The 24,152-nt window shown below is 44.4% G+C and overlaps 1 protein-coding gene across 1 annotated transcript in view; it reads left to right on the forward strand.

The window, feature by feature from the left end:
- HIBADH (3-hydroxyisobutyrate dehydrogenase) overlaps positions 1–24,152 on the forward strand; it is a 134,830-nt gene that overhangs the window by 14,790 nt on the left and 95,888 nt on the right. The window contains exons 2-4 of the mRNA XM_034402221.3: positions 7,756–7,916; positions 12,455–12,564; positions 13,721–13,842. Coding sequence (XP_034258112.2) covers positions 7,756–7,916; positions 12,455–12,564; positions 13,721–13,842 — 393 coding nt within the window. The remainder of the gene's footprint in view (positions 1–7,755; positions 7,917–12,454; positions 12,565–13,720; positions 13,843–24,152) is intronic.

Raw genomic sequence — 24,152 nt, forward strand, 5'->3', positions numbered from 1 at the left:
TAATCTTTTTCATACTATTTTATATTCCCTTCCTGAGTTTCCTATAATGTTGCTAAAGGAACAATTGATTGTTGAGGCAGGGCATGTGACAATGAAAACTTTTTCCCCCTCTAAGTCTTGTCTTCCTCCAAAGAAGGTGCAAACTGGATTCCAAAATGCTATGTGCTTCTCAACTGATAGGGCAGCCATTTCTTGACACACAGACACGCACACCAAAGTACAGATGGGATTATGTTAGGTTTCTTCTTTTGTTCACATCCAAGTGTCTCATCTCATGAACGTCTGCTTAAATAGTTGGGTAAATACCTGCAGAATAATTTTCAGACTAGGGATCAAAGGGATCAAATCAAACTATGGTGAGGCTTTTCCATTATGTTCCCTAAATATCATCTTCAGATCCAGGAAATTTGCCATGTGATAAGTCATCCCAATTTCTGGTAGACAGCTGTTACTGCTTTGAATTACAGTTGTTGGCTGAATCTGTAGACAAGAAAAGAAGGAATCTGAATCTTTATTAACTTTCCTTTTTAGGAAAGTTAATTTTCTAAATTTCCTTTGAGTATATGCTCCTTGCTTTGTAAGCAAAAACAATAGATAAATGGGTAAATCTGAAATTTTGTGAAACCAAGGTAGACAGTGACCCTTTAGACTGCTAAATTATCTTTTTATTTAATGTATTCATTTATATCCCACTTTTATTATTTTTATAAACAACTCAGATGGCTAACATATATAACACTCCTTCCTTCTATTTTTCCCAAAACAACAACAACAACTCTGAGATGACTTGGGCTGACTGACTGGCCTAACGTCACCCAGCTGGCTTTCATGGCTAAGCTTGGATTTGAACTCATGATCTCCCGGTTTCTAGCCTGGTCTTAACTACAAGTTCAAACTGGCTCTCCATTAAAATGAAGAAGCAATAGCTTAAACAAGTCATTCCGTTTGTGATTATTTTTATTTTTTAAAAAAATTCAGATTTAAAAGGAATGCTCATTCTAAGCTGATTTTGAAATCATAAAGGTAAGGCACCTCAAAAACACATTAGGATTTTCACTGATTATTGTGGCTTTGTAAATTGCAGCAGGAGAATGGTGATTTTTAGTAGTACAGTTTTTGATAATTAAAAAAAAGAAAAGATCAAAGTGTGTAAAAGCTTAGCATTTATTTTGCCTAATCATTTCAAGTACAAAATAGGGCAAATTTTCACTCATAAATTTTATCGTTGTAGTATCCCATTCAAACTTGCATCTTCTTTGTGTCAGCTCTTTTACATAATCTGTTATAGCCATGAAATGCTTTGGATTCAATTAAAACTGGTGCTTTGGAGTTCTGAGTAATCCTAGGAAATTACACAACTGCTTTAGAACATGGAGATATATGTTAGATTGATTCCCCATGATTGTCTGAAGCATTTTTAATAAAGTCTTAAATCATTGTGTAGTTGTATTAATTTTAATGTGGGAATCTGTACACGTACAGATGGATTATACATGGGAATCTACATGTAGATGGATTACAGATACCAAGCAGATATTTGAGCAGCACAGTGAAATTCAGTATTGGTGAATTCAGTGTTGATGCCTCATTTTTACTATATATTACTTAATAAAATGAACAGTGATTTTTTCCTGTGCGCTGCTCCCACTATCCATGAATGGGAATGGGTTAATGCTTCAGGGTTAATGCTTCAGCCTTTGGCAAACAACTGAATGTTAAATAAAGACAAAAACAAGGACTTCCCCTTTCCCCGCTGCCCAGCCACACCCCCATTCCCATGATACCCCAGTCTTCGCTCAGTTGTTGGCAAACGCTGAAGTGTTTCTCGGGAGCTCCTGTTTTAAGGTATTTGTTCTCCTGTTGCTTTGAGTTTTTTTCTTCTTCCCCTCCTCAGGGATGCTTAGGACTTTATTTTATTTTTGAGTATTTCCTTTCCCCGGGGTTTCTTTTCTTTTAGTTCTCTGCCTTTTTCATCGCTGCTTACAGCAGCAGCGCTGATCAGCTGGGCGTCAGATTCGGAAAGCCGAGCCGCCCACGCAGCGCTTTTGCTCGTCGCAGCCGGCACCACTTTCAAATTCGCTCTAAGCCCCAGGAACAAACTGCAGCTGCTGCGGGGGGGGGGGGGGGCGAAGAGGAGAGCGATTGGCTCGGATCCATGCCGTTCGCGCCGGACAGAGCAGCGTGCAGCCATGGTTCGCCCAGCTAGCCCTGCCAACCGCCGCTGCGCTACAGAAAAGGACCCTTTCAAGCAGCAAGAAGGCACAGCAGCTGGCTGGACCCTCGGGCCTCCAGCATAAGACAGTCACTTACAAAAAGCACCCAAGCCCCGCACCACGTGGCGCCCGCCATCTTGAAGACCACATGGGCCGCCATCTTGGGCCAGAATTTGCTACCCGCTCCTAGAGGCTCAGCTACGCCATCCTTCTAGCGCGGTGCCTTTTGAAAAAAAGGTGTTAGCTGGTGAGACCTTCGGGCTCTCAGCTGCCTTTACTCACCTTACGGGGCGGATCGGATCACTCGAGAGGAGAGGGGCGGCCTTGCTCCCAACAGTTCACCATGTGTGACTCCCCTTTCTCCTCAGACCCAGAGCTGGAATTGAGCCCACCTCTCAAGGGGGCTAAATCCTCCAAAAAGAGTTCCCGGAAGCAGTCTGAAACTTCTAGCCGCAAGTCCTAATCTGGGACAGGGCTGACCTTCCAAGACAAGGACGCTCAAAGATGCCATCAGGCGCTCGAGAGGCAGTGCGCCAAGGCCCAAAAGGCGCTGGCTATGTCACCCACCAGGGGGCCAAGACCAGAAAGCTGCTCCTTCCACACCTAGGGAGTCAGACTCAGCAATGGCCTCCTGGACGGATTTAGCTCAGACCCCGGCGACCCCAGTCTTGACAGAGAGGGGGCCCCAAAGGGACGGAACCCCCGCCCCTGCCCGGAATGAAGCTGCACCATTTTCACCTGCGGTGCCATCACGCAGCCCAGCCCCATGCACAGCAGCGCAGGGGGGGGCCCACCACCGCCATCACAATTGGACTTTCAAGCCATGTTTTCCATGGCTCTGTCTTTGTTCTTAGCCGCCAGTTGGCAGCAGGCGGTACCGCCAGCTCAGCCAGCACAGGTCCAGGGGTCTCACCAACAAGTCCAGAACAAGACCTTCGCCCCCTTAGCACGAGAATCCTCCGAGGAGTCAGATCAAGCAGACGAGGCCCCTGAGGACATCGAGTTCTCAGAGGATGAAGGGCTGAACCAGCGTTCACCGGGCTTTTTCGACCAGCACTCTTTAGGTCGCTCCTTCACAAAGCGCGACTCACGACTAACCTGGGAGTGCCGGGGGAGGTGAAGTCAGTCCCACCTTCTGCAGCGGGGCCCCACAATGCCCTGTTCAAGTCGTCCAAACAAGAAAAGGACAGCATCCCCTGTCCGCAGCTGTTTTCTGATGTCATCCAAAACGCCTGGGGGCAACCGGCTTCTCAAACTACACCGAGCAGCCTGGACAAGAAACTCTACTGTTCGGCCCCAGAACTGGAGGATCTTCTACTCCTCCCGAATGTGGACCAGCCAGTCGCAGCGCTCTCATCCCCATCGCTAGTCTCCACAGAGGCACTGGATGGGCTCAAGGCGGAGGAGAAGAGGACGGAGTGGGCCTTCCGTAAAACACACCAGGCAGTGGCCTGGGCGATCAGAACATCCACTGCCACGTCCTTTTTCAATAGAGCGGCCCTCATTTGGCTATGCCAGATGCAAGAAAGACTCCCCCCGGAGGACACCAGGCTGCAACAAGATATCAACAAGATTATTGCAGCCACCGAGTACGCCTCTGATGCCTCCTTAAACTCGGCAAAGTTTGCATCACGGGCCCTAGCCTCCACCGTCACGGCTAGGAGGCTGTTCTGGCTGCGCCCCTGGAAAGCGGACCTTAAAGCCAAATGGAAGCTGGCCACAGCTCCCTACAAGGCACCGAATCTCTTTGGAGCAGCCCTGGATCCGGTCCTAGTCGAGGACAGGGATAAGAGGAAGATACTGCCATCGTCTTACCGCCGCCAGGAGCGGAGGTACTCCCCATACCCAGTTCAACAGCCCTTTCGGCCTGGCTCAAGGCCCAGGGGGTCCTTCTCGCACCGCTCCAATTACATGGGAGGCGACAGATCACATGACAGGCATCAGTTCCGGGACCGGGGCAGGAATCAGCAATCCAGAAGACCCTTCCAGGGAGCAGGCTTCAAACCCGCCAGGAGGGGGAAGTGACTCCAAGACCGAGGGGCCCATAGGGGGAAGACTGCTCCTCTTCCACCAGCAATGGGCCCGGTCGACATCGGACTCGTGGGTAAGGCGCACCATCTCACTTGGACTATCAATAGAATTTGCAGTTCCGCCGCCTCAGCGCTTCGTATGGTGCCCGGTCCCACAGTCCTCCGAACTACAGGCCCTAATGACGCAAGAACTGACCCATCTTCAGGAGGTGAGAGCCATAGAGATAGTACCACCAGCCCACCAGGGCTCCGGGTTCTATTCAATCCTGTTCCTCGTCCCCAAGAACTCGGGGGGATGGAAGGCCATCCTGAACCTAAAAAAGCTGAACCTGTCTGTGCGATACCACAAGTTCAAAATGCATTCACTTCAATCGATTCTAACGGGGGTGAGACGGGGGGACCTTCTCCAGTCAGTCGATCTTCGGGAAGCTTACCTCCATGTTCCCATTCACCCAGACCACAGAGGTTCGAATACGGGGGCCAGCACTTTCAGTACCGGGCCATGCCTTTTGGACTATCATCAGCACCCCGCACCTTCACCAAACTGGTGGCGGTGATGGCAGCCAAGCTTTGAGCCATCCCAGTCCGAGTCCTCTGCTACTTAGATGACATCTTGATACTCTCATCAACTCACGACCAAGCAGTCAAGGACTTAAACCTGGTCCTCGAATCGTTTCGAAACCACGGGTTTACAATCAACCTCGAGAAAAGTCACCTTCAACCTTCCACTCGAATTCTCCACTTAGGGGCAGTAATAGATTCCTCCAAAGGGCAGGTCTTCCTATTACCAGACAGGGTCCAGAGTCTCCAGCAACTGACTCTTCAAATTCTGTCAGGGAGGAAGGCCACCCTCCTCCAACTATCATGCCTCCTGGGGAAAATGGTCTCTTGCTTCGGCATAGTTCCGTGGGCACGCAAACACTCGAGGGCACTCCAATGGTTTCTACTCCCTTTCCAACGCTCGGGGAGGGCCAACTTGAAACGCAAAGTTCACCTCACCCCCAAGGTGCGTCTTTCCCTCAGATGGTGGACATCCACTTCGCTCCTCAAGGGCTCAGAGTTCCTGGACCCGGACAGACTGATCCTCACCACAGGCGCAAGTCTTCGAGGGTGGGGAGCACATCTGCACAACGGGGTGGCCCAGGGCCAGTGGTCCAGGGGCGAGCAGCGCAACAGCATCAACCTGCTGGAACTCTGGGCGATCAGATTAGCCCTGCGCCACTTCCAGACCATGGTTCAGGGCCGACACGTACTGGTCCTGACGGACAACATCTCGGCCAAGATGCACGTGAACAGAGAGGGAGGCACGAGGTCTCGCACCCTGATGCTAGAATCCGAGGTCCTATTCGAGTGGGCAGAAAAACATCTACTCTTGATCAAGGCAGACCACATTTCAGGGTCAGCCAACGCAAGAGCAGACTGGCTCAGTCGAACAACGATAGACCAGGCGGAATGGCAACTCCACCCCCGCCTCCAGGTTCGGGAGACCAGTGGTGGACCTGTTTGCGTCTCCAACCAATGCCCAGCTCCCTCGATTCGTGTCACACTACCCTACGTCACAAGCAGAAGACCACGACGCCCTTCACTGCAAGTGGCCAGCAGGCCTTCTGTATGCATTTCCACCAGTCCCTTTGATCCCTCACCTGGTTCGGAAGTTGCTGGCAGAGAACGCCGATCTACTCCTGGTGGCCCCAAATTGGCCTTGAAGGCCGTGGTTCACCGACCTGGTGGCCCTGTCGGAGCAACCGTGGGTGATCCCGCCACACCAGGTGGTTCTGTGCCAGGGCGAGGTCAACCACCCAGAACCTCAGTGGCTCCAATTACCGTCTGGCACTTGAGCGGGTCATCCTGAAGAAGGACAACTTACCTGATAGCGTCGTCAACACTATTCAGGCGGCCAGATGCCCGTCAACAACTCGTATCTACGAGGCATCCTGGAAGGCCTTCTGCAGCTGGAGTTCGGGGCACCATGTGGATCCCACCACGGCAACGATTCAAGACATTCTACTGTTTCTACAAGCAGGGTTAGACAAGGGGCTGGCCCCAGCGACCCTAAGGCATCAGACTGCAGCCTTATCGATGGTCATCTCTTGTGCACCATACCAGACTCTATCACATCATCCACGTATCAGAGGGTTCCTTCACAGGGCAACGAACTTACACCCACCGGCAGTGCACCGTTACCCGACTTGGGATCTATCACTAGTTTTACGGGCCCTGACAGGCCCTCCTTTCGAACCGCTGGACTCGGCCACCCTCAAACACCTGACCCTCAAGGTGGCCTTCCTCCTAGCGATCACCTCAGCGAGGCAAGTCTCAGATTTAGCGGCTCTTTCTGTTCGCAAAGACCTCTGCATTTTCAAGGATTCCTCGGTGATCCTCCGTCTGGACCCGACCTTCATCCCAAAAGTGAATTCCTGGTTTCACCGGGCCCAGGAACTTATCCTGCCAGACTTCTGCCCATCGCCGAAAGACCACAGGGAGAAGCGCTGGCACACCCTAGATGTCCGTCGGGCGATTCGGACATACATACACAGTACTGCCTCCTTCCGTCACACAGAAGCCCTCCTGGTTTCGTTCAACCCTGCTTCCATGGGCCAGAAGATCTCGGCCCCCATGGTCAGCAGATGGATCAGGGCCTGCATTGCGCTAGCTTATGACTTGAACTCCAGGCCGCTGCCGGGCAACATTCTGCCCCACTCAACTAGAAGCACGGCCACGTCTGCAGCCTGGGCTACACAGGCTTCTGTAGCTGATATTTGCAGAGCAGCGACCTGGTCCTCCGTCTCGCCCTTCATTCGGCACTACAAGATAGACGCTTATGATTCAGCCGAGGTGGTGTTCGGCCGCCGGGTACTCCAGCGGGTTGTGACTGGAGAGGACTCTGTGGGCAGTCAGCCCCCTGCCCAGGGGGTTTAAGCTTGGGTATATCCCATTCATGGATAGTGGGAGCAGCGCACAGGAAAATGGACGTTGTCTTACCTGAACGTCCCTTTTCTGGGCGCTGCGTACACTATCCATTCCCACCCATATCTTTGGGCTTCCTGCCCGGCGATGATCTTCCGTTATACAGTTTTGACCATGTTGAATCTGGTTTGTTAATAAAGTTTATGGTTATTACTACATCCTGGTCTTGTCATTGGTTTTTCGCCACACCTTCGCTCAGACTGGGGTATTATGGGAATGGGGGTGTGACTGGGCAGCGGGGAAAGGGGAAGTCCTTGTTTTTGTCTTTATTTAACACTCAGTTGTTTGCCAAAGGCTGAAGCATTAACCCTGAAGCATTAACCCATTCCCATTCATGGATAGTGTACGCAGCGCCCAGAAAAGGGACGTTCAGGTAAGACAACGTCCAGTTTCTGCTGTTGTCAGTGTTCTTATCTGTCTTGAAGTATAAGCTGTTTTTAGTATAACTAAAATATGCAACTAGCAGAAAAGAAAATTAAGTTTGCATTCTGGTTGATGTAAGATTAGAAAACCTTTTTTTACTGAAACATTTGCATTTCAATTAGTGTCTTCTAGGGCAATGGCTTCCAAAACTCCAGTTGGATTTATTGGTTTGGGAAACATGGGAAATCCAATGGCAAAAAACCTTGTGAAACATGGTTACCCCATTATCGCATGTGATGTATTTCCAGAAGCATGTAAGGAATTCCAAGAGCTGGGTACCCAGGTATAGTAACATTTCATTGCTATTTTAGTTTTAAAAAGTGACTGTGAAATTTGAAAAAAATGTGATTGTGAAAAGTCATTGAAAGAGGCCACACACAAAAATCCATTTATGCTTTTGTCCAATTTCTTAAAAAGTGAAATGAAACACTTTTGTATGCCTTGGCAATTCTCATTTTGTTCTTTTGCTATAGACAATTTGATCTGATCTCTTATCTGGCACAATTTCTTTCTGTAGCCATAAGGAGCCAGCCACCAGGTGAGTATCTATTAATAGTAGAATGGTATGAAAGCTACAGCTACAGTCAGTGGTGGGCTGCTGCCGGTTGTAACAACTGGTTTGCCCAGCACCGAAAATGTGAGCATGTGCGGTCTTCTGCAAATGTGCGCGGCTTCAAAAACACAGTGATATAGCACGGGATAGTGCCCGAGTGGGTGGGCAGGCCGACCCACAGGTTGCAACTACCAGTTCGCCTGAACCAATCCGAACCGGCAGCAGCCCATCTTTGACTACAGTACTGCATCAAATAATAGAAGAAAACACTGATGTATAGTTTCTGTGTAGGACAGTAGTTCCCAACCTTTTTTTGGCCATGCCCCACCTAAGCATCTCTAAAATCCTGTCTCTCTTCCCCCCCCCCAACCCGGTGACATATAATTCTTATTATTTAAAAAGTGAACTTCTACTCACGTGGAAGAAGCCTAAAAGGCCATTAACTTGGTTTAAACAAGGTTCCAAAGAACATGGCATCCATGAAAGAGAAAAATAAAAGAATGAAAGACAGTAGAAATACTGAGGAACTTAAAAAATAATAGGATGAAGGGATATGAAAAAACCGCAAACAAAGTTTCAAAACATATAATAGAGAACTGAAATGCATAAATATAAAATAATTTTAATGAAATCTTTTTCTGTAATACTTTGATCATATTAACAATTATACATATTAAAATAAAGGTACCTAACAAATTCAAAATACAATTTGAGCTCATCTCAAGATCATGTTTATAACGCAATGCTATGCATGTCTACTTAGAAGTAAGTACCACTGTCTTCAATGGGGCTTACTAAGGGAAAATGTTGTAGGATTGCAGCTTTAGACTACTTAAATTAGTGAGATCCTTGTGCTTGATGCCTGCTGCAGAGAGATTTTATATTAGGCTCCAATTTAGTCAGCTTCATTCTCAAGTCTCCTTGTTCAGTGATATCCAGTCAATTTCTTTTCTTCAATAGCAAACCATTTACAGCACTAAAGCCACATTCAGCTAAATATGAAGATGGGAACGGTTATAGCAGTTTTCTTGCAAAGTAGGTTGAATTTAGTTTCTGTCTCATCACATAGCCGTACCATAATAATAAGAAATAACTATTAAAAGAAGATGGCGCAGAAAGAGGGAAACTTCAAAAATATTCATAGCTTAATTTATGAATAATAAGATTGTCATGAACGAAAGGGGGGTTGTAACCTATGACCCCCCTACTCGCCCGCTCGGTTTGAACCTGCAGCTTAGTGGGAAATGCTTTAGTAGTTCAGTAGGTGGAGGTGAATCGCACAGGCCTGGCAAGGCTCACGCATGCGTGGCCTAGCCCTAGATTGCTCTGAGAGGAAAAGTCTTGTAAAACACAGCCTGGGAAAACACAGCCTAAAAATAACTGTAAATCTAACAATTTCTTACTTAAACTTGGGTTCTGGTTCTGTATCCTCAGTGCTGGGCTTCCCACGGCAGTCATCCGCTCTGTCTCCCCACAGAACAGCTCTCCCTGCAATCACCCAGCAGCAAAGCCCACAGAAAAGAGAGAGAGAGAGACTCTGCCAGTCCCATGATCCTTAGTGAGAAAACACCTGATTGGCTGGCAGTTGCTCCTTCTTTCCCCCAGCTGGGATATCCTTTTCAGACCAGGCCCTAGGAAATGCACTTTAACAAAAACAACAATAGGTAAATGAAACACAGCTGTTTCATCACAAATATATAAGAACAATTAGCGGGCTTTCAAAAATTCAGTTAATAGCTCATTTTTGAATTGCCCTCATTAAAAATCAAATTGCCCACTGTGGGACATGGGGGGGAAATATTTATTTCTTAAATTGCTTTACTTTTATTTTAGTGTTTATGTGACGGTTTCTGTGAGCTTCCCATTTTCAAAATAATTTGGAAGCCAGAGATTCCTCACCCGTAAACTGATAAATTATAAATATTTAATCCACATGATTTATACTAAGCCTTATTTAAAATTGTTCCGGATATGTACTGGGATGAAAATATGGAATGAAAAACTATAAACGTATTGTGTTTTACTATAAAAACACAATAATGTAAAGTATGATGATATAGGTAGTCCTTTACTTATTACCACAATTGACACCAGAGTTTCGGTCACTAAGTGATAATATTATTGTCACTAAGTAAGTTGTCATGTGATCTGATCCAATTTTATGACCATTTTACCATGTTAAGCAAATCACTGGTTATTTAGTGAAGCATGTTGTTGTTAAGTGAATGTCATGGTTAATTAAAGCCGTTCTCCAATTGACTTTGTCATGTGACCACAAGATGTATAACCATCAGAAATGTGAGTTAGTGCCAGGTGCCCACATTGCGATCATTTCACCATCGTCGTAACTTTGAGGATGGTTCATATGTCACTTTTTCCAAGGCCACCATCACTTTGAATTATCATTAAATGAATGATCATAGATTAATAGGTCTAACAATGAAAAATCTACAAGCCTGTTACAGTTCTATCATTCTTATCTTTAATTACAGATAGTATATATCCTTATGTCTTGCTTTGAATGCTGTAAAATTCATATCCAACACAAACCTAGCTTGATAAAATCATATTACAAATTCCTTAAAATAGACCTTTGAGTCTATATCAGAGTATTATTTATTCATACTTACATTTATACCACCCATCTCACTATTGAGCAAATCTGGGCAGTTTACAGTATCATAAAAATAGCAATATAAAAGATTAAAACATTAAAACATTAAAACATGGAACATTGCAAGTTAACATAGCTTGGGTAAAATAGAAACAAATGTATAACAGAGTGGAGGTGAGGTCTTTTCTACTAACCTTGGGGTTGGTGGGAGATCAACAGCCCTAAGCCAATAGGCAGAGCCATGTTTTCAGGTTCTTTCAGAAGGCCAGGAGGGTGGAGGCAAATCTCACTTCGAGGGACATAATGTTCTAAAGTACAGGAGCCATGGCAGAAAAGGCCCTACTCTAAGACCCACCAAGCAAATTTCCTTAGCTGACAGGGTCTGTACCATCCGCTTCTGCTGAAGTGGGATAGATCCATAAAAGGCCTTAGAAGTAATAACCAACTTTGAACTGGACCCAGAAGCGAACTAGCAACCAGTGCAGCTCGTGCAATAGCAGTGTTACATGGTCCACCTTAGGGGCCGCTAAAACTGTCTGCACAACTGCATTCTGCCAGCTGTAATTTCTGACTTTTCTTCAAGAGGATCCTCATATAGAGCACATTGCAGTAGTCCAAAAGATGACCAGGTCATGAGTAACTGAGTGCAAGGTCTCATCCTGCAGGACAGGGCGCAACACAAAGTTGCACAAAGTAGCCATGACTGCTATCTGTTCTACATGGTGAGTCTAGGAGAGCTCCCAAGTTGCACACTGGGTCTTCCTGGGACAATGCAATACTATCCAAGACTAAAGATGTTAAACTCTCAGATCCTGAGGCTCACATAGCCACCGTTTTACCAGGGTTCAGCTGAAATCTTTTGTCCCTATTCAGGGCCCCACAGTCTCCAGGCACCATGACAGTGCAGCAACAGCAATACTTGGGTCACCAGGTTGATTTCATTAGCATATTCATAATAGTTCATCTCATGGTATTGGATGATCTTACCCAGCAGCTTCATGTAGATGCTGAAAATGAGCGGAAAGAATACAGAGCCCTACAGCACACCATAAAGGAGTAGACATTGACTTGATATCTCACTTCTACAAACCCCAGTAGGAACCAGTGCAAAACTGCATCTCTCAGCCCCAAATTGTGTAGTTAACCCAATAAGGATATCAAAAAGGATACCACAGTATTTGAAAGCCGAGAGGTCAAGGACAGCATTATTCCCATCCTACTCTCGCCAGAAATCATTAATAGGTGCAACCAGTGTTGTTTTGTCCAATAATCAAACCTGAAACCTGACTGGAAGCAGTCCAGTTAGTTATATAATTAAGAATTAAGAAAAATCTTGATGACAAATTACTTGTCATTACTTTATCTTGTCAACTTTTGTAGTCCTAAAACATGTTTTTAAGTACAGTTCTCTTTTTAAATAAGTTTTCAGATAAATTTATTCCTTTTGGGAAGCTTTTCATTGAAACAAAATCTATGTCAGTGTTGTTTTACCATATAACCTGTGTGAAACATGAGTATAACTGTCTGATTGTTTCAGACATTTCAGGTGTCTTTTCTTTTCTTTTTTACCTTTTCAGAGCTCTTTGTTCTGAATCGCTCGTTTTTCGTTTCAAATCTCTCTTCAAAAACATTCTTTCCTTTTATTTTTTTAAAGGTGGGTGAGTCTCCAGCAGATGTAGCAGATAAAGCAGATAGGATTATTACAATGCTTCCATCTAATCCTAATGCAATAGAAGTTTACATAGGTACCAATGGAATTCTCAAGTAAGATTCCCCTTTTCTCTTTATATTAATGTTCTGCTTGTGTTTTTATTGAATGTTACTAAATGCATGTAGCAGTTCAGTAATTTCTCTAGACAAATAGGTTGTTGTGTTTGTATCCAGCTATCATCATGGAAAAATGTGCATGTTTCATTGCACACAGTTAATTATCGTTATAGTTTTCTAGAGCAATTTGATGTCTTACAAGTCCCAGCACATCTTATTAATGACTAAACTAGTTGGGACTCTTGGGATTATAGTTAACATTATCTAGATGTGTTATATTGTTTCCTATAACATTTATATCCTACTTTTCTCTGAGCGCTCATATGTAGTGGTTATGCTTAATTTTACAGATAGTCCTCAACTTACAACCATTTATTTTGTGATTGTTTGAAGTTACAGTGGCACTGAAAAAGTGACTTATGACCATTTTTCACACTTAACAACTATTGCAGCATCCCCATGGTCATGTGATCAGAATTTAGATGCTTGGCAGCTGATTCATATTTAGGACGGTTGCAATGTCCTGGTCACCGTTTCCAACTTTCTGACAAGCAAAGTAAATGAGGAATCCAGATTCACTTAACAACCATGTTACTAATTTAACTATTGCAGTGATTTTTTTAACAAAGAAAAATTGTAAAACTGTATCACTTAGCAAGAGAAACTTTGGGCTTAATTGTGGTCATAATTTGCGGACTGCCTGTATCTGCACTATAACAATTTTGTGAGAAAATTGGAGCTGAGAGATAAACTGATTGAAAATGGCTGCCTGAAGAATCTCTCACCAGCAAGATGGGTGACATATTAATTAATTAAATAAATAAATAAAAATTCTATGAAGCTGTACAGCATTTTCATCCCTGGAAATAGAGCCCTCTTCCACTTCTGCTCAAAGAAAAAATTGTCAATAATTGTGACAATAACTTTAGTATATGTTTTTGCAAGCTACAGATAATTTATTGTGAATTTATGAAATAGTGTCAAAAACCTTACTTATGAAAAAGTTTTACAAATTGGCTTGAATATTGTGACTTCTTCTGGAGTTATGAGCAAATTGTAGCAACATCAAAAGAGGTAATGTTAATTCTCTGCATTTTACTGCTTGTGAGTATACCTCAGGGTTTTGTTTTGTTTTTGTCTTCATTTGCTTCAGGAAAGTGAAGAAAGGTTCTCTATTAATAGATTCCAGTACTATTGATCCCGAAGTTTCAAAAGAGCTAGCTAAAGAAGCTGAAAAAATGGGAGCTGTTTTTATGGATGCCCCTGTTTCTGGTGGTAAGTCTTTGTCATTTTTTTCTCAGTTGCTTCCTTTTGGCTATTTGAACACTACTTTGGTCAAACATGTTCTTTGTGGAGAGGTGTACAGCTTGCTGAATATGAAAAAATATATATTTCATCTTTCCTCTCTTGAAACCTTTTTTTCAAGTCCATCTACAAATTCCTATTCATATGAATTCACAAGGTAGTCCTTCTCTTGCAACCATTTGTGTTCAGTGTTCAAAAGTTGTAATGGCGCTAAATGAATCAATTTTATGAACCCTACTTCTAATTTTTTAAAAGATACTTTTTATATTTTATTGTTTTACTATTATACTTTATCCATGGGCCAGACTTACAATTGATTATTTAGCAACCACTCAAAGGTATGACAGACAATCCCATAAACTAAGAGACAGTTATGGTTTAAGAAGAGTCATCAGGACTTTTGTTTCTTTTTTTTTTAAAGCAGCTAATTCACAAACTATACTTAATCCCTTTTGATTGAGGCATTTTTTCTCAATCTTGACAACTTCAGGATGCATGGACCTCAGCTCCCAGAATTTTCCCAGCCAGCCATGAAGTCCACACAAGATTCCCACAGTTGAAAAACATTGAATAAAGATTAAATGATCAGTACCTTCCATTAGGTACTTTTAAGTAAACAGAAAATATATGCATGTATAGGTAATTTGAATTCCTCCATCCTGCCTGGATTCAGTTGCCTTCTTATTACAACTCTGTGAAAAGAGAATCTGGCATGTATTGTATTCTAAGTGTAAACTTAGAAACTTAGAAAGTCATCTTTGAGCACCTATATTTCTTTGTACGAACTTTGTTACTCAAGTGGCATTTGCAACACTTGCTAAAGTCAAAACTAAAACATTACTTTTGGAATGTGCAGAGATTGTGAGTGGATTTGTGTGTAATTTTTTTCCCACAATGGAAAAACTAATGGGTTAATGGAGCCATTTTTACTAACCTACTTAAATGATTCTTAGAAGATTTGAAACAGTCACTATAACGTGTAAAGGATGCTTATTTTTATAAGCTTAAAAAATTCAAGACTTGCCTATAGTACGGTACTTTAAAAAAAGAACTCAAACCTGTTTACAGACTTCATTTCAGACTCACTATCAAGTCAGTGCCTGTCTTTTAAAAATGCAAACATGTGCTCCTGGTCTTTCTATTTACTGAATCAGCACTCTACTGTTTCTACTTGCACTGAATCTAATTTATGATGTGACTATAAAAGCTAAAATTATTTATATGCTGGCATAGAAAGGCACCACTGTAGTTAAGAGTCTGTTGCCATTTCCATTATAAACCTTCCCTTGGAGAAATTTATAAGTGGCATGTTTTTTTCTTTGCTTCAAGTTCTATGCGTGCTGTTTCCAAGTATAGCTGTGGGTTTTGTTTTGTTTCAAAATTTAATTTCAGTAAGATTGGGTCACTTCTATGTTTGACACAAATCTTGCTGATTTAATTTGTACTGATGGTAAGTATTTGATTAACTCTTGAAGTTAAGTTCTAAAATAATTGGAACTTTTACTAAATTTCAAAATGGCTTTTTGTGGGAAAACATTTCAATTTAACATTTCCATTTTTCTGGATAAACTTTTAAGCTAGGAAATCGCATTTAATAAGTATTCACAGATGAAGGCGAATATATGTGTCCCGGGATAATGTTGCAGCATCTAATCGGGGTCAGAAACCAAGACCAGAGAGTTTTGTCTTCCTCGCTTTCAGATTGGTGCTGGGGCCCATTTTAAGGGAACTTCTCTCTAGCAGAGTGTGTGCTGTTCTGTGGGCGGTATTTATAATGCCTTTCATGTGGCTTTTTAGATGTATGTTGTTTTGGGTGTGTGGTTGGCTTAAATTGTTAGCTGTCATTTGCTTGTGTTGCCCAGCCCTTGCTTCCTAGGTACGTGATAGGCTGGTGGTAAATGAGTACTCTTGTAGATTGATAGAGGCCTGTTTTCCAGGCTTCAATCACTTCCCTGGCTGCTTTTGTGCCTGCTCATCTAACAATCTTAGTAACTGCAAAATTGAATGTGTGTCCTTGTTCATTGCAGTGTGAGGATACCAATGAGTTCAGGTCTCCTCGTCTGACTGCTCGCTTGTGTTCTTGCAATCTGGTGGTTAGCTTCCTCCCCGTCTATCCTACATAGTCACAGGGGAAATCCATGCAGGGGATTTGATAGATTATATTGGAAGTATCTCCCACTTCCAAGCGATCTTTACAGTGCATAATTTGTCCTCATATGAGCTAATGGGTTGTGTGAGCTGCATTCTACAGCTTCTGAAATGTTTCTGACGTATGGCAGATCTGTTGTGTAGTTGGTCTTGTACCTTAATAAGTTGTTGTTATTCTTAGTTGCAAAGTCATGTCTCACCCATTGTGATGCCATGGACAACATTCCTCCAGGCCTTCCTGTCCTCTACCATCCTGCATCGTCCATTTAAGCTCATGCCTACTGCTTCAGTGACACTATCCAGCCACCTCATTCTCTATCGTCCACTTCTTTTTCCCTCAGTCTTTCCCAGCATTAGGCTTTTCTCCAGTGAGTCTTTCCTTCTCATTAGGTGGCCAAAGTATTTGAGTTTCATCTTCAACCTTAATTAATACTTAATAAGTATTAAATTTAAAATTAATTGATTTTTAAAAATACATCAAATATACCCATGGGTCCAGATAGATTTATTGGATAAGACAGTATTATTTAATCAGTGTTTGAAAAAATGTGATCTAGGGGAAATTTGCAAAGTTAAATAAACAAGTATTTTAAAATTCCTCAGTTTTAATTTCTAATACTGTACAATAAATATTGTAAGACTTGATCCAAATGAACCAAATCTCTTTGGAATCATCAGTCATTTTTAAGAATGTAAAAGGAGGTTAGAATTCATTAGAATTACAGTTTACTTGCCCCTAGTTTAATTAATTTATTAATGTTCTTGAATATAATGGTGTCCACCCTTTTCTGTAAAGACTTGGCAGCAAGTATAGAATTCTTCAGCCACCAGTTAACAAAGTAAGGCTCTGTATTTTTAGAGAAAAATACTAGGTCTCTTTTCCAAATTCCTTCAGATCCATTTTGTCTATTGCAGCAAGCTGACCTTTTAACTAATTATCATTTTTCACATAATGTAGTAGAAATTCACACACATACACTCCTTCATTCACTCATTAGTTAAAGACCTGGCTGAATTTATTTAATTGACTATATATCCACAACCAAGGAGTGTAGAGTGCTGGCTCACGTGATTAGGACACAGAACCGTCAATTGCCAAGTGTCCTAATTTTGATCATGTGACTATGGGATTTCTGCAAATGGTCGTAAGTGTGGAAAATGGTCATAAGTCACTTTCTTCAGTATCATTGTAACTTCAAATAATCATTAAATGAACTGTTATAAGTTGAGGACTACCTGTATACATATTATACATACTGGTGTAGGGAAATGCAGGGGTAGTCTTCATAAAAGTATGCAAGAATTGTTAGGTAAACTGCTGAGGGAAAGTAAATGACCACTCGGTTCTGGGAAAAGAAGGGGCATGAGAAACAGACACAACATATTCTCATGATGGTGGGCATGGCAGTCATGCCTGGGAGTGACACTGCCTTGCTCCAATGGGACCGAGTCTGCTGAAAAGTTCTTAAGTCCCACGTCTTCCTGTGTAGTCCAGTTTTTCGACTCGGTCTTCTCTGGGACAGTCGTGTCTGTAGTTTCTCTACTATAATTAGAGTATTTACTCTGCTTTTTTTTTTCTTTTATTTTCTGTTATTTCTAAATTGACTATTGCTAGAGCGAAAAAGGTTTTTACCAGAAACCGCTCTGAGCCGCTTGAGCGGCTTGGGTCTGCCGGCTGGCAGAACCATAGGCATTTTCCACCCACAAGCTTGCTCCGCGGCATTTCTGAGCCCTTAATATTTGTTTGGAGGCTTTTGGAGGTGTCTGGAGGCATTTGGAGCCGTTTTTGGAGCGTTTGAAGGGCTGTGAGCTGATTTAAGGGCTTCGGCTCTACAGCTGTTTGGCGTGAAGGTTTTTACCATGCCTGTGATTGTCGCGCCAAGCCGGACGGCTAGAGATTGCAGCGTTTCTCAAGGAGCATTACAACAGCAAGTATTTAGGATTTTTCAATCCCCTGGAGCTTGTGATTGCTTATTTTGTGACTGTTTGTGCTAATTAGTGCTGTGGGAGGCTTCTGTACCTTTAAGAATATCTGGAAATTGAAACTTGTAAATTCAAAATGGCCGACGCTGTTTCTTCTAAGGCTCCTTGCAAGTCATCCAAAAGAAAGCAGCAGCATGGGCCTGATCCAGGGGAGGGCTGCTCTTCCCACACACACCCTGCTGCTAAAATAGCTCACTCATCTGCTTCTAAAGGATCTAAATCCTCTAAAGATGAGGAAAGACGCCATAGAGCCATGGAAAGGGCTTTTAAAAAGGCTCAAGCTGATAAGAACAAAGCCCCAGGTCCTCCCCAGGCCCCCACCCTTTCTGTAATGGCTCCTCCCACAGAAATTCAAGCTGCTAGATCTCAGCCATCTCATACTCCTTCTCTATCTCCAGATAGATCATTGCAAGGTGATACAAATTTGGCAGATGCTTCCACTGTTTTTCCAGTATCCACAGCAGAGTCCAGCATTATTCAAGCTGAAACTCAGAATGTTGCTCTGACTGCTTCTGTTCAGTCAGGTTCTGAAGTGTGTGTGTGTGTGTGTGTGTGTGTGTGTGTGTGTGTGTGTGTGTGTGAGATCATTCTACTTCTGCCCAAGATATTCCAGAAATTTCTCCTGCTTTAGCTTCCCTCATTTCTATGGCCATCCGCCAGGGCATTGCTGAAGGTCTTCATCAGCGGGCTCCCTCTGAGGCTTCAGAGATGCTGAGTCATCAGAGTCATTCTTATAGGCATCAAGAATCCAGAAATACTGTAATTCATCAGGAATCTCATGGTTCTCCTCAATCTGAAAGTCAGGATTCTCTATCTGAGGGTGAGATCATTCCAGATCAAGAACTTTCTGAGGATGAAAGCTTAGAACCAGACCAGCCTGCTTTTGTGGGCCTATTTAAGCCTCAGATGTTTAGATCATTGTTATTCAAAGCTCAAACCACTACACGTATGGGTCTTCCCAGTTCCAGGTGTGGTTCCTCTTCTTTGTCCTCTGATCCAACAACATCTGTTTTTCTGGAACCCACTGTTCGAACTGAGTTGTTCCTGCTCCCAAACTGTTTTCAGATGTAGTTCAAGACAATGGAATTTACCAAGTACTGGTCCTCTTCCTAATTCTCTGGACAAACGTTTCTATAACTTGGCAACTGACTTTTCCAATATATTACAGGTTCCTTCGGTCGATTCTTCTGTAGTAGCTTAGTCTTCATTGTCTCCAGTTTCAGGCCCAGCTGAAGAGGTCTTGCGCCCGGAGGACAAAAGAGCGGAGTGAAATCTCATTAAAGGACATCAGGCTTCCTCATGGTCTGTACAAGCTTCTTCTGCGGCCTCTTTTTTCAACCGCGCTACCATCCTATGGCTGAAACAGCTTCAAGAGAGAATTCCAGCCACTGATCATAGGTCACCAGGACTTAAACAAGATTTTGGCAGCGGTGGAATTCTCTGCAGATGCCACTCTTAATGCAGCTCGTTTCTCTGCTAAAGCTATAGGTTCTTCAATTACATCTAGGCGTCTCCTTTGGCTCAAAAATTGGCAGGCAGATCAAAGAGCCAAATGGCACCTAGCTTCTTCTCCTTTCCAGGGTGACAAGTTGTTTGGGGCTCCTCTAGAACCCCTCCTGGTGGAGACTAAGGATCATCGTAAGATTTTACCATCTATTTCTAGAAGGTCGGAGATCCGCCCACAGACTTCCTTTTGTTCGGGATCCTTTCGGGCCCACGACTCCAGTTTCTACCAGCAACGTCCCCATCGGCCAATTCATCCACAAGGACCTCACCAACAGGAATCTCAGGTCAGACAGGGGTACAGGTTCTCCTCCAAGAGACCTTTTAGAGGATCTAGAGGCCGGCCCTTTCGCCAAGCCCGTTAATTCTCCTCCTGATTCTAGGATTAGGGGCAGGTTATCCTTTTTCGCTGACATGTGGGATAACACGGTTTCAGATTCTTGGGTTAAAGACACTATACGATTCGGCATAGCTCTTGAGTTCCGCTTCAGTCCCCCCAATTGTTTTCTACGCTGTCCTTTGTCCTTGGATAGAACCAAACTTGCTCGCGTTGAGACGGCCATTGAACACCTTTCGCTGATACAGGCCATCCAGCCCGTACCCTTTTCCCAACGGGGTCAGGGATTCTATTCCCGTTTATTCCTAGTGCAGAAACCTTCGGGGGATTGGAGGGCTATTATTGATTTAAAATCTTTGAACTGGTATATAATCTACCGCTGGTTCAAGATGCAATCTCTCCACACTATTCTTTTAGCTATTAGACAGGGAGATTTTATGTCCTCTATTGATTTAACGGAAGCCTACTTGCACATTCCTATTCTCCCTGCCCATTGTAGATTCCTCAGGTTCTGTTACAATGGTAAACATTACCAGTACAAGGCTCTTGCTTTTGGTTTATCTTCAGCACCTAGGGCGTTTACTAAAATTATGGCGGACCTTATTTCTCATATTTCCTCCTTTCCGGTCAGGATTCTTTTTTACTTGGATCCTTTCCTGATCTGAGCTTCAGGCTCGTCGGGACATGGCCACATCCCTTGATATCTTAAGAACCCATGGGTTTTCCATTAACTGGAAGAAGAGTCGTTTGGCTCCATCTACCCGTCTTCAGCACCTAGGATCTGTAATAGATACGGGTCAGCTAAGGTTTTCCTACCCCAGGATCAACAGGATAGTCTTTGTGATATGGCCCGTAGGTTTATTCAGTCCAGCTCAGCTTCCCTACTGAGCTTGTCTAGCCTGCTAGGCAAGATGGTGTCTTGTTATGGTATACTACCCTGGTCTCGTCTTCACAGCAGGGAGTTGCAGTGGTTTCTTCTGCCCTACCAGCGAAACCTCAACAGTCCCTCCACCCTCCTATTTCATCCGACCAGCAAATGACTCTCTCAAGTGGTGGACACCAGAGAATGTCTCCAAGGGCAGCTCGTTCCTGGAACCTCAACGGTTAGTCATAACCACGGATGCCAGCCTGGTAGTTGGGGTGCTCATCTGGAGACGCACATGATTCAGGGCAGGTGGACCCCACAGGAATGTGATCTCAACATAAATCTCCTAGAACTCAGGGTGATCTTCCTAGCCCTTCAGGGGTTTCGGGGCCAGGTCCAGGGCAGGGATGTCCTCATCCTCACGGACAACATCACTGCCAAAGCTCACATAAACAGACAAGGAGGGACCCGTTCTTCTTCAGGATCTCTTCGGGATCTCTTCGGCTGGGGCTCTGGGCCGAGTCCCACCTAATGTCTCTCCGTGCAGAACACATTTCGGGGGTGTCCAATGTTCAAGCGGACTCCCTCAGCCGCACTACAATCGACCCAGCAGAGTGGAGCCTACATCCTCGTCTGTTCCAGGAGCTTTCCAAACGGTTCGGCCATCCTCAAGTGGATCTGTTTGCCTCGGCAGTCAACCATCAACTACCCCGTTTCTTTTCCCATCTCCCCACCCAGGGAGCAGAAACAGTCGACGCTTTACGCAACCCGTGGCCAAAGGGAATCCTTCTCTATGCCTTTCCTCCCTTCCGGGTGATCTGGAAACTGATCAGAGAGAGGGCGGAACTGGTACTGGTGGCCCCACATTGGCCTCGTCATCCGTGGTTCACGGACTAGTGTCCCTGTTGGTGGCCCTGCCCTGGAGAATTCCAGACAGTCAGGTATCACTCCTACAAGGACGGCTAGTTCATCCAGATCCACAGTCCTTCCAGCTAGCCGTCTGGAGATTGAGCGGTTCCTCTTGACGGAGGCTCAGGTTCTACCAGATGTCATCGCAACCATTCAAGCCTTCGACGCGGATCTACCACTTGCATTTACGATGCCACATGGTCTGCTTTCTCCAGATGGTGTAGACGGCGCAATATCGTTCCCACGTCAGCATTGGTAGTTCAAGTCCTTGGTTTCCTACAAGGCGGTTCTCGGCCAGTCCACCCAACTGCACTGGAAACAAGCCAACACCAGAACGGAATAAAGCAGTTGCAATCCTTTAATTAGGTTCAGCACAGCAAACACAGGCAGGAGAAAGGCACAAGCCGGAAACAAGGTTTAAAGTTAGCGCTACACGCAATCGCAGTGTAGCGCCTTTTATATACACAGCAATAAATCAAGTGGCAATTAAACAGTTAACATCACCCCTCCTTCCCCTAGCTGGCCTGAAGGAGGAGCACAATAACTCAATTAACAATCAAACATCATCCCTCCTTCCTCATGCTGGCCTGTAGGAGGAGCGCGCCTCTGTTACAGCACAAGGCAGCGTCATCTGCAAACACCATGCCCCCCCATCTCCGATGAAAGAGTTTGCTTCGTTTTGTGTGCGGGTGGTAAAGACTTCTCAAACAGCTGATGACACGCCCCCGGAGAGTCCAACAGCTTGCCCTCTCCTCCTCGTCCTCCCTAGTGATGGCGAGACCCAACCGAGGCTCGACAGCGGTTTCTCTTCAGTTCTCTCTCCGAATACTCTACGGCGCTAGGTATCGGTTATTTCGTCTATTCTGTCTTACTCGTCAGCTGTCTCTCTGTCTAAAGATCCTTTGATTCGCAGTTTTTTACCTGGAGCCACTAACCTCAGGCCTCCAGTCATACACAGGTTCCCTACTTGGGACCTTACCAAGGTATTGTCAGCACTCACTAGACACCCCTTTGAGCCTCTTCGGGAGGTGGACCTCAAATTCCTGTCATTCAAGATCTCTTTTCTGGTAGCCATAACCTCAGCCCGCCGGATTTCTGAGTTAGCGGTCCTATTGGTTCGACAAGACCTGTGTATTTTTCATGCGGACAAGGTGGTCCTGCATCTGGATCCGGCATTTATTCCTAAGATCAACTCTGTCTTTCACAGATCGCAAGAACTTGTTCTTCCCAATTTCTGCCCTTCTCCTTGGCACCGACTAAAACGGACATGGCACACTCTAGACGTTCGCAGAGCCCTTAAGATCTACATTGCCTGCACGTCTTCTTTCCATCGTACGGAAGCTCTGTCGCCTTCCAGCCTTCTTCCATGGGCGCCAAGCTGTCTTCTTCAGCCATTGGCCGGTGGATCAGGGCTTCCATAGCTACGGCTTATTCAGTCCAAGTCTTGCCGGTTCCCCGGAATATTACGGCATACTGATGCGCGGCCACATCAGCGGCCTGGTCCACCAGGGTTCCCCTGGAGGAAGTTTGCAGGGCAGCCACCTGGTCCTCTCCTACTCCGTTCATCCAACATAACAGGTTGGATGCCTACGCCTCGGCTGATGTGGCGTTTGGAAGGAGAGTGTTGCAGGGAATTCATCTGGAGACTGCTGCCCGGGTCCGGCCGGATCCCACTCTATGGGACATTGGCTTTGGTATGTCCCAGGCATGACTGCCGTGCCCACTGTCATGAGAATGGGCGTTGGTCTTACCTGATACGCCCTTTCTGTGATAGGTGGGCACGGCAGTCAGACCCTCTCTGTTGGGCCGTTCCCGGGCGTGGGGGTGGGTGGCAATCTCATGTATGTTCTAATTTTCCAGACATGACAGTCTGCTGATCTACCTCGTCTCAAAACTGGATTACACAAGAAGAGGCGGGACTTAAGAACTTTTCAGCACACTCGGTCCCATTGGAGCAAGGCAGTGTCACTCCCAGGCATGACTGCCATGCCCACCTATCACAGAAAGGGCGTATCAGGTAAGACCAACGCCCACTCTCCCTTTCCCTTGATTCTGTTTAGTATAAGAGGTCAGATGGAAGCTCTGACAGACTTCAAGATTCTGTTATTATATCCATAGTAATAGTCATTCCTGTAGTCCTTACACAGCCTGTTTCCTGACTCTTCTAATTTGAAGGGTTGACAAGTGGTGATTGTGCTTTTAAACAATGGTTTAAATCTTATCCATACAAAGCTTTGTTGACAGAGAGCCAATTCAAAGGCTGAAAACAACTGCAAATCTTCAGTCTAGAATTGTAAATCAGGACTTTCTTTCCAAGAAAATAAAACCATCTGTTTGGCTATACTTCAAGTATAAAATTCTTTCCTGATACATTCCAAGTTTTCATTATATTTTCCAACATATTTTATCTTTAAACTGTGTTCTTTTTGCACATTCATATTAACAATGGTTCAGATATCATCGAAAATAATATTTTAATGTCCCATTAGAATCTGCTAAAATGAGTACTTTATTGTATATTTTGCATTTTGCAAA

This window comes from Pantherophis guttatus, chromosome 4 (assembly GCF_059756535.1).
Source record: "Pantherophis guttatus breed Tessera chromosome 4, ASM5975653v1, whole genome shotgun sequence".
NCBI lineage: Eukaryota > Metazoa > Chordata > Lepidosauria > Squamata > Colubridae > Pantherophis > Pantherophis guttatus.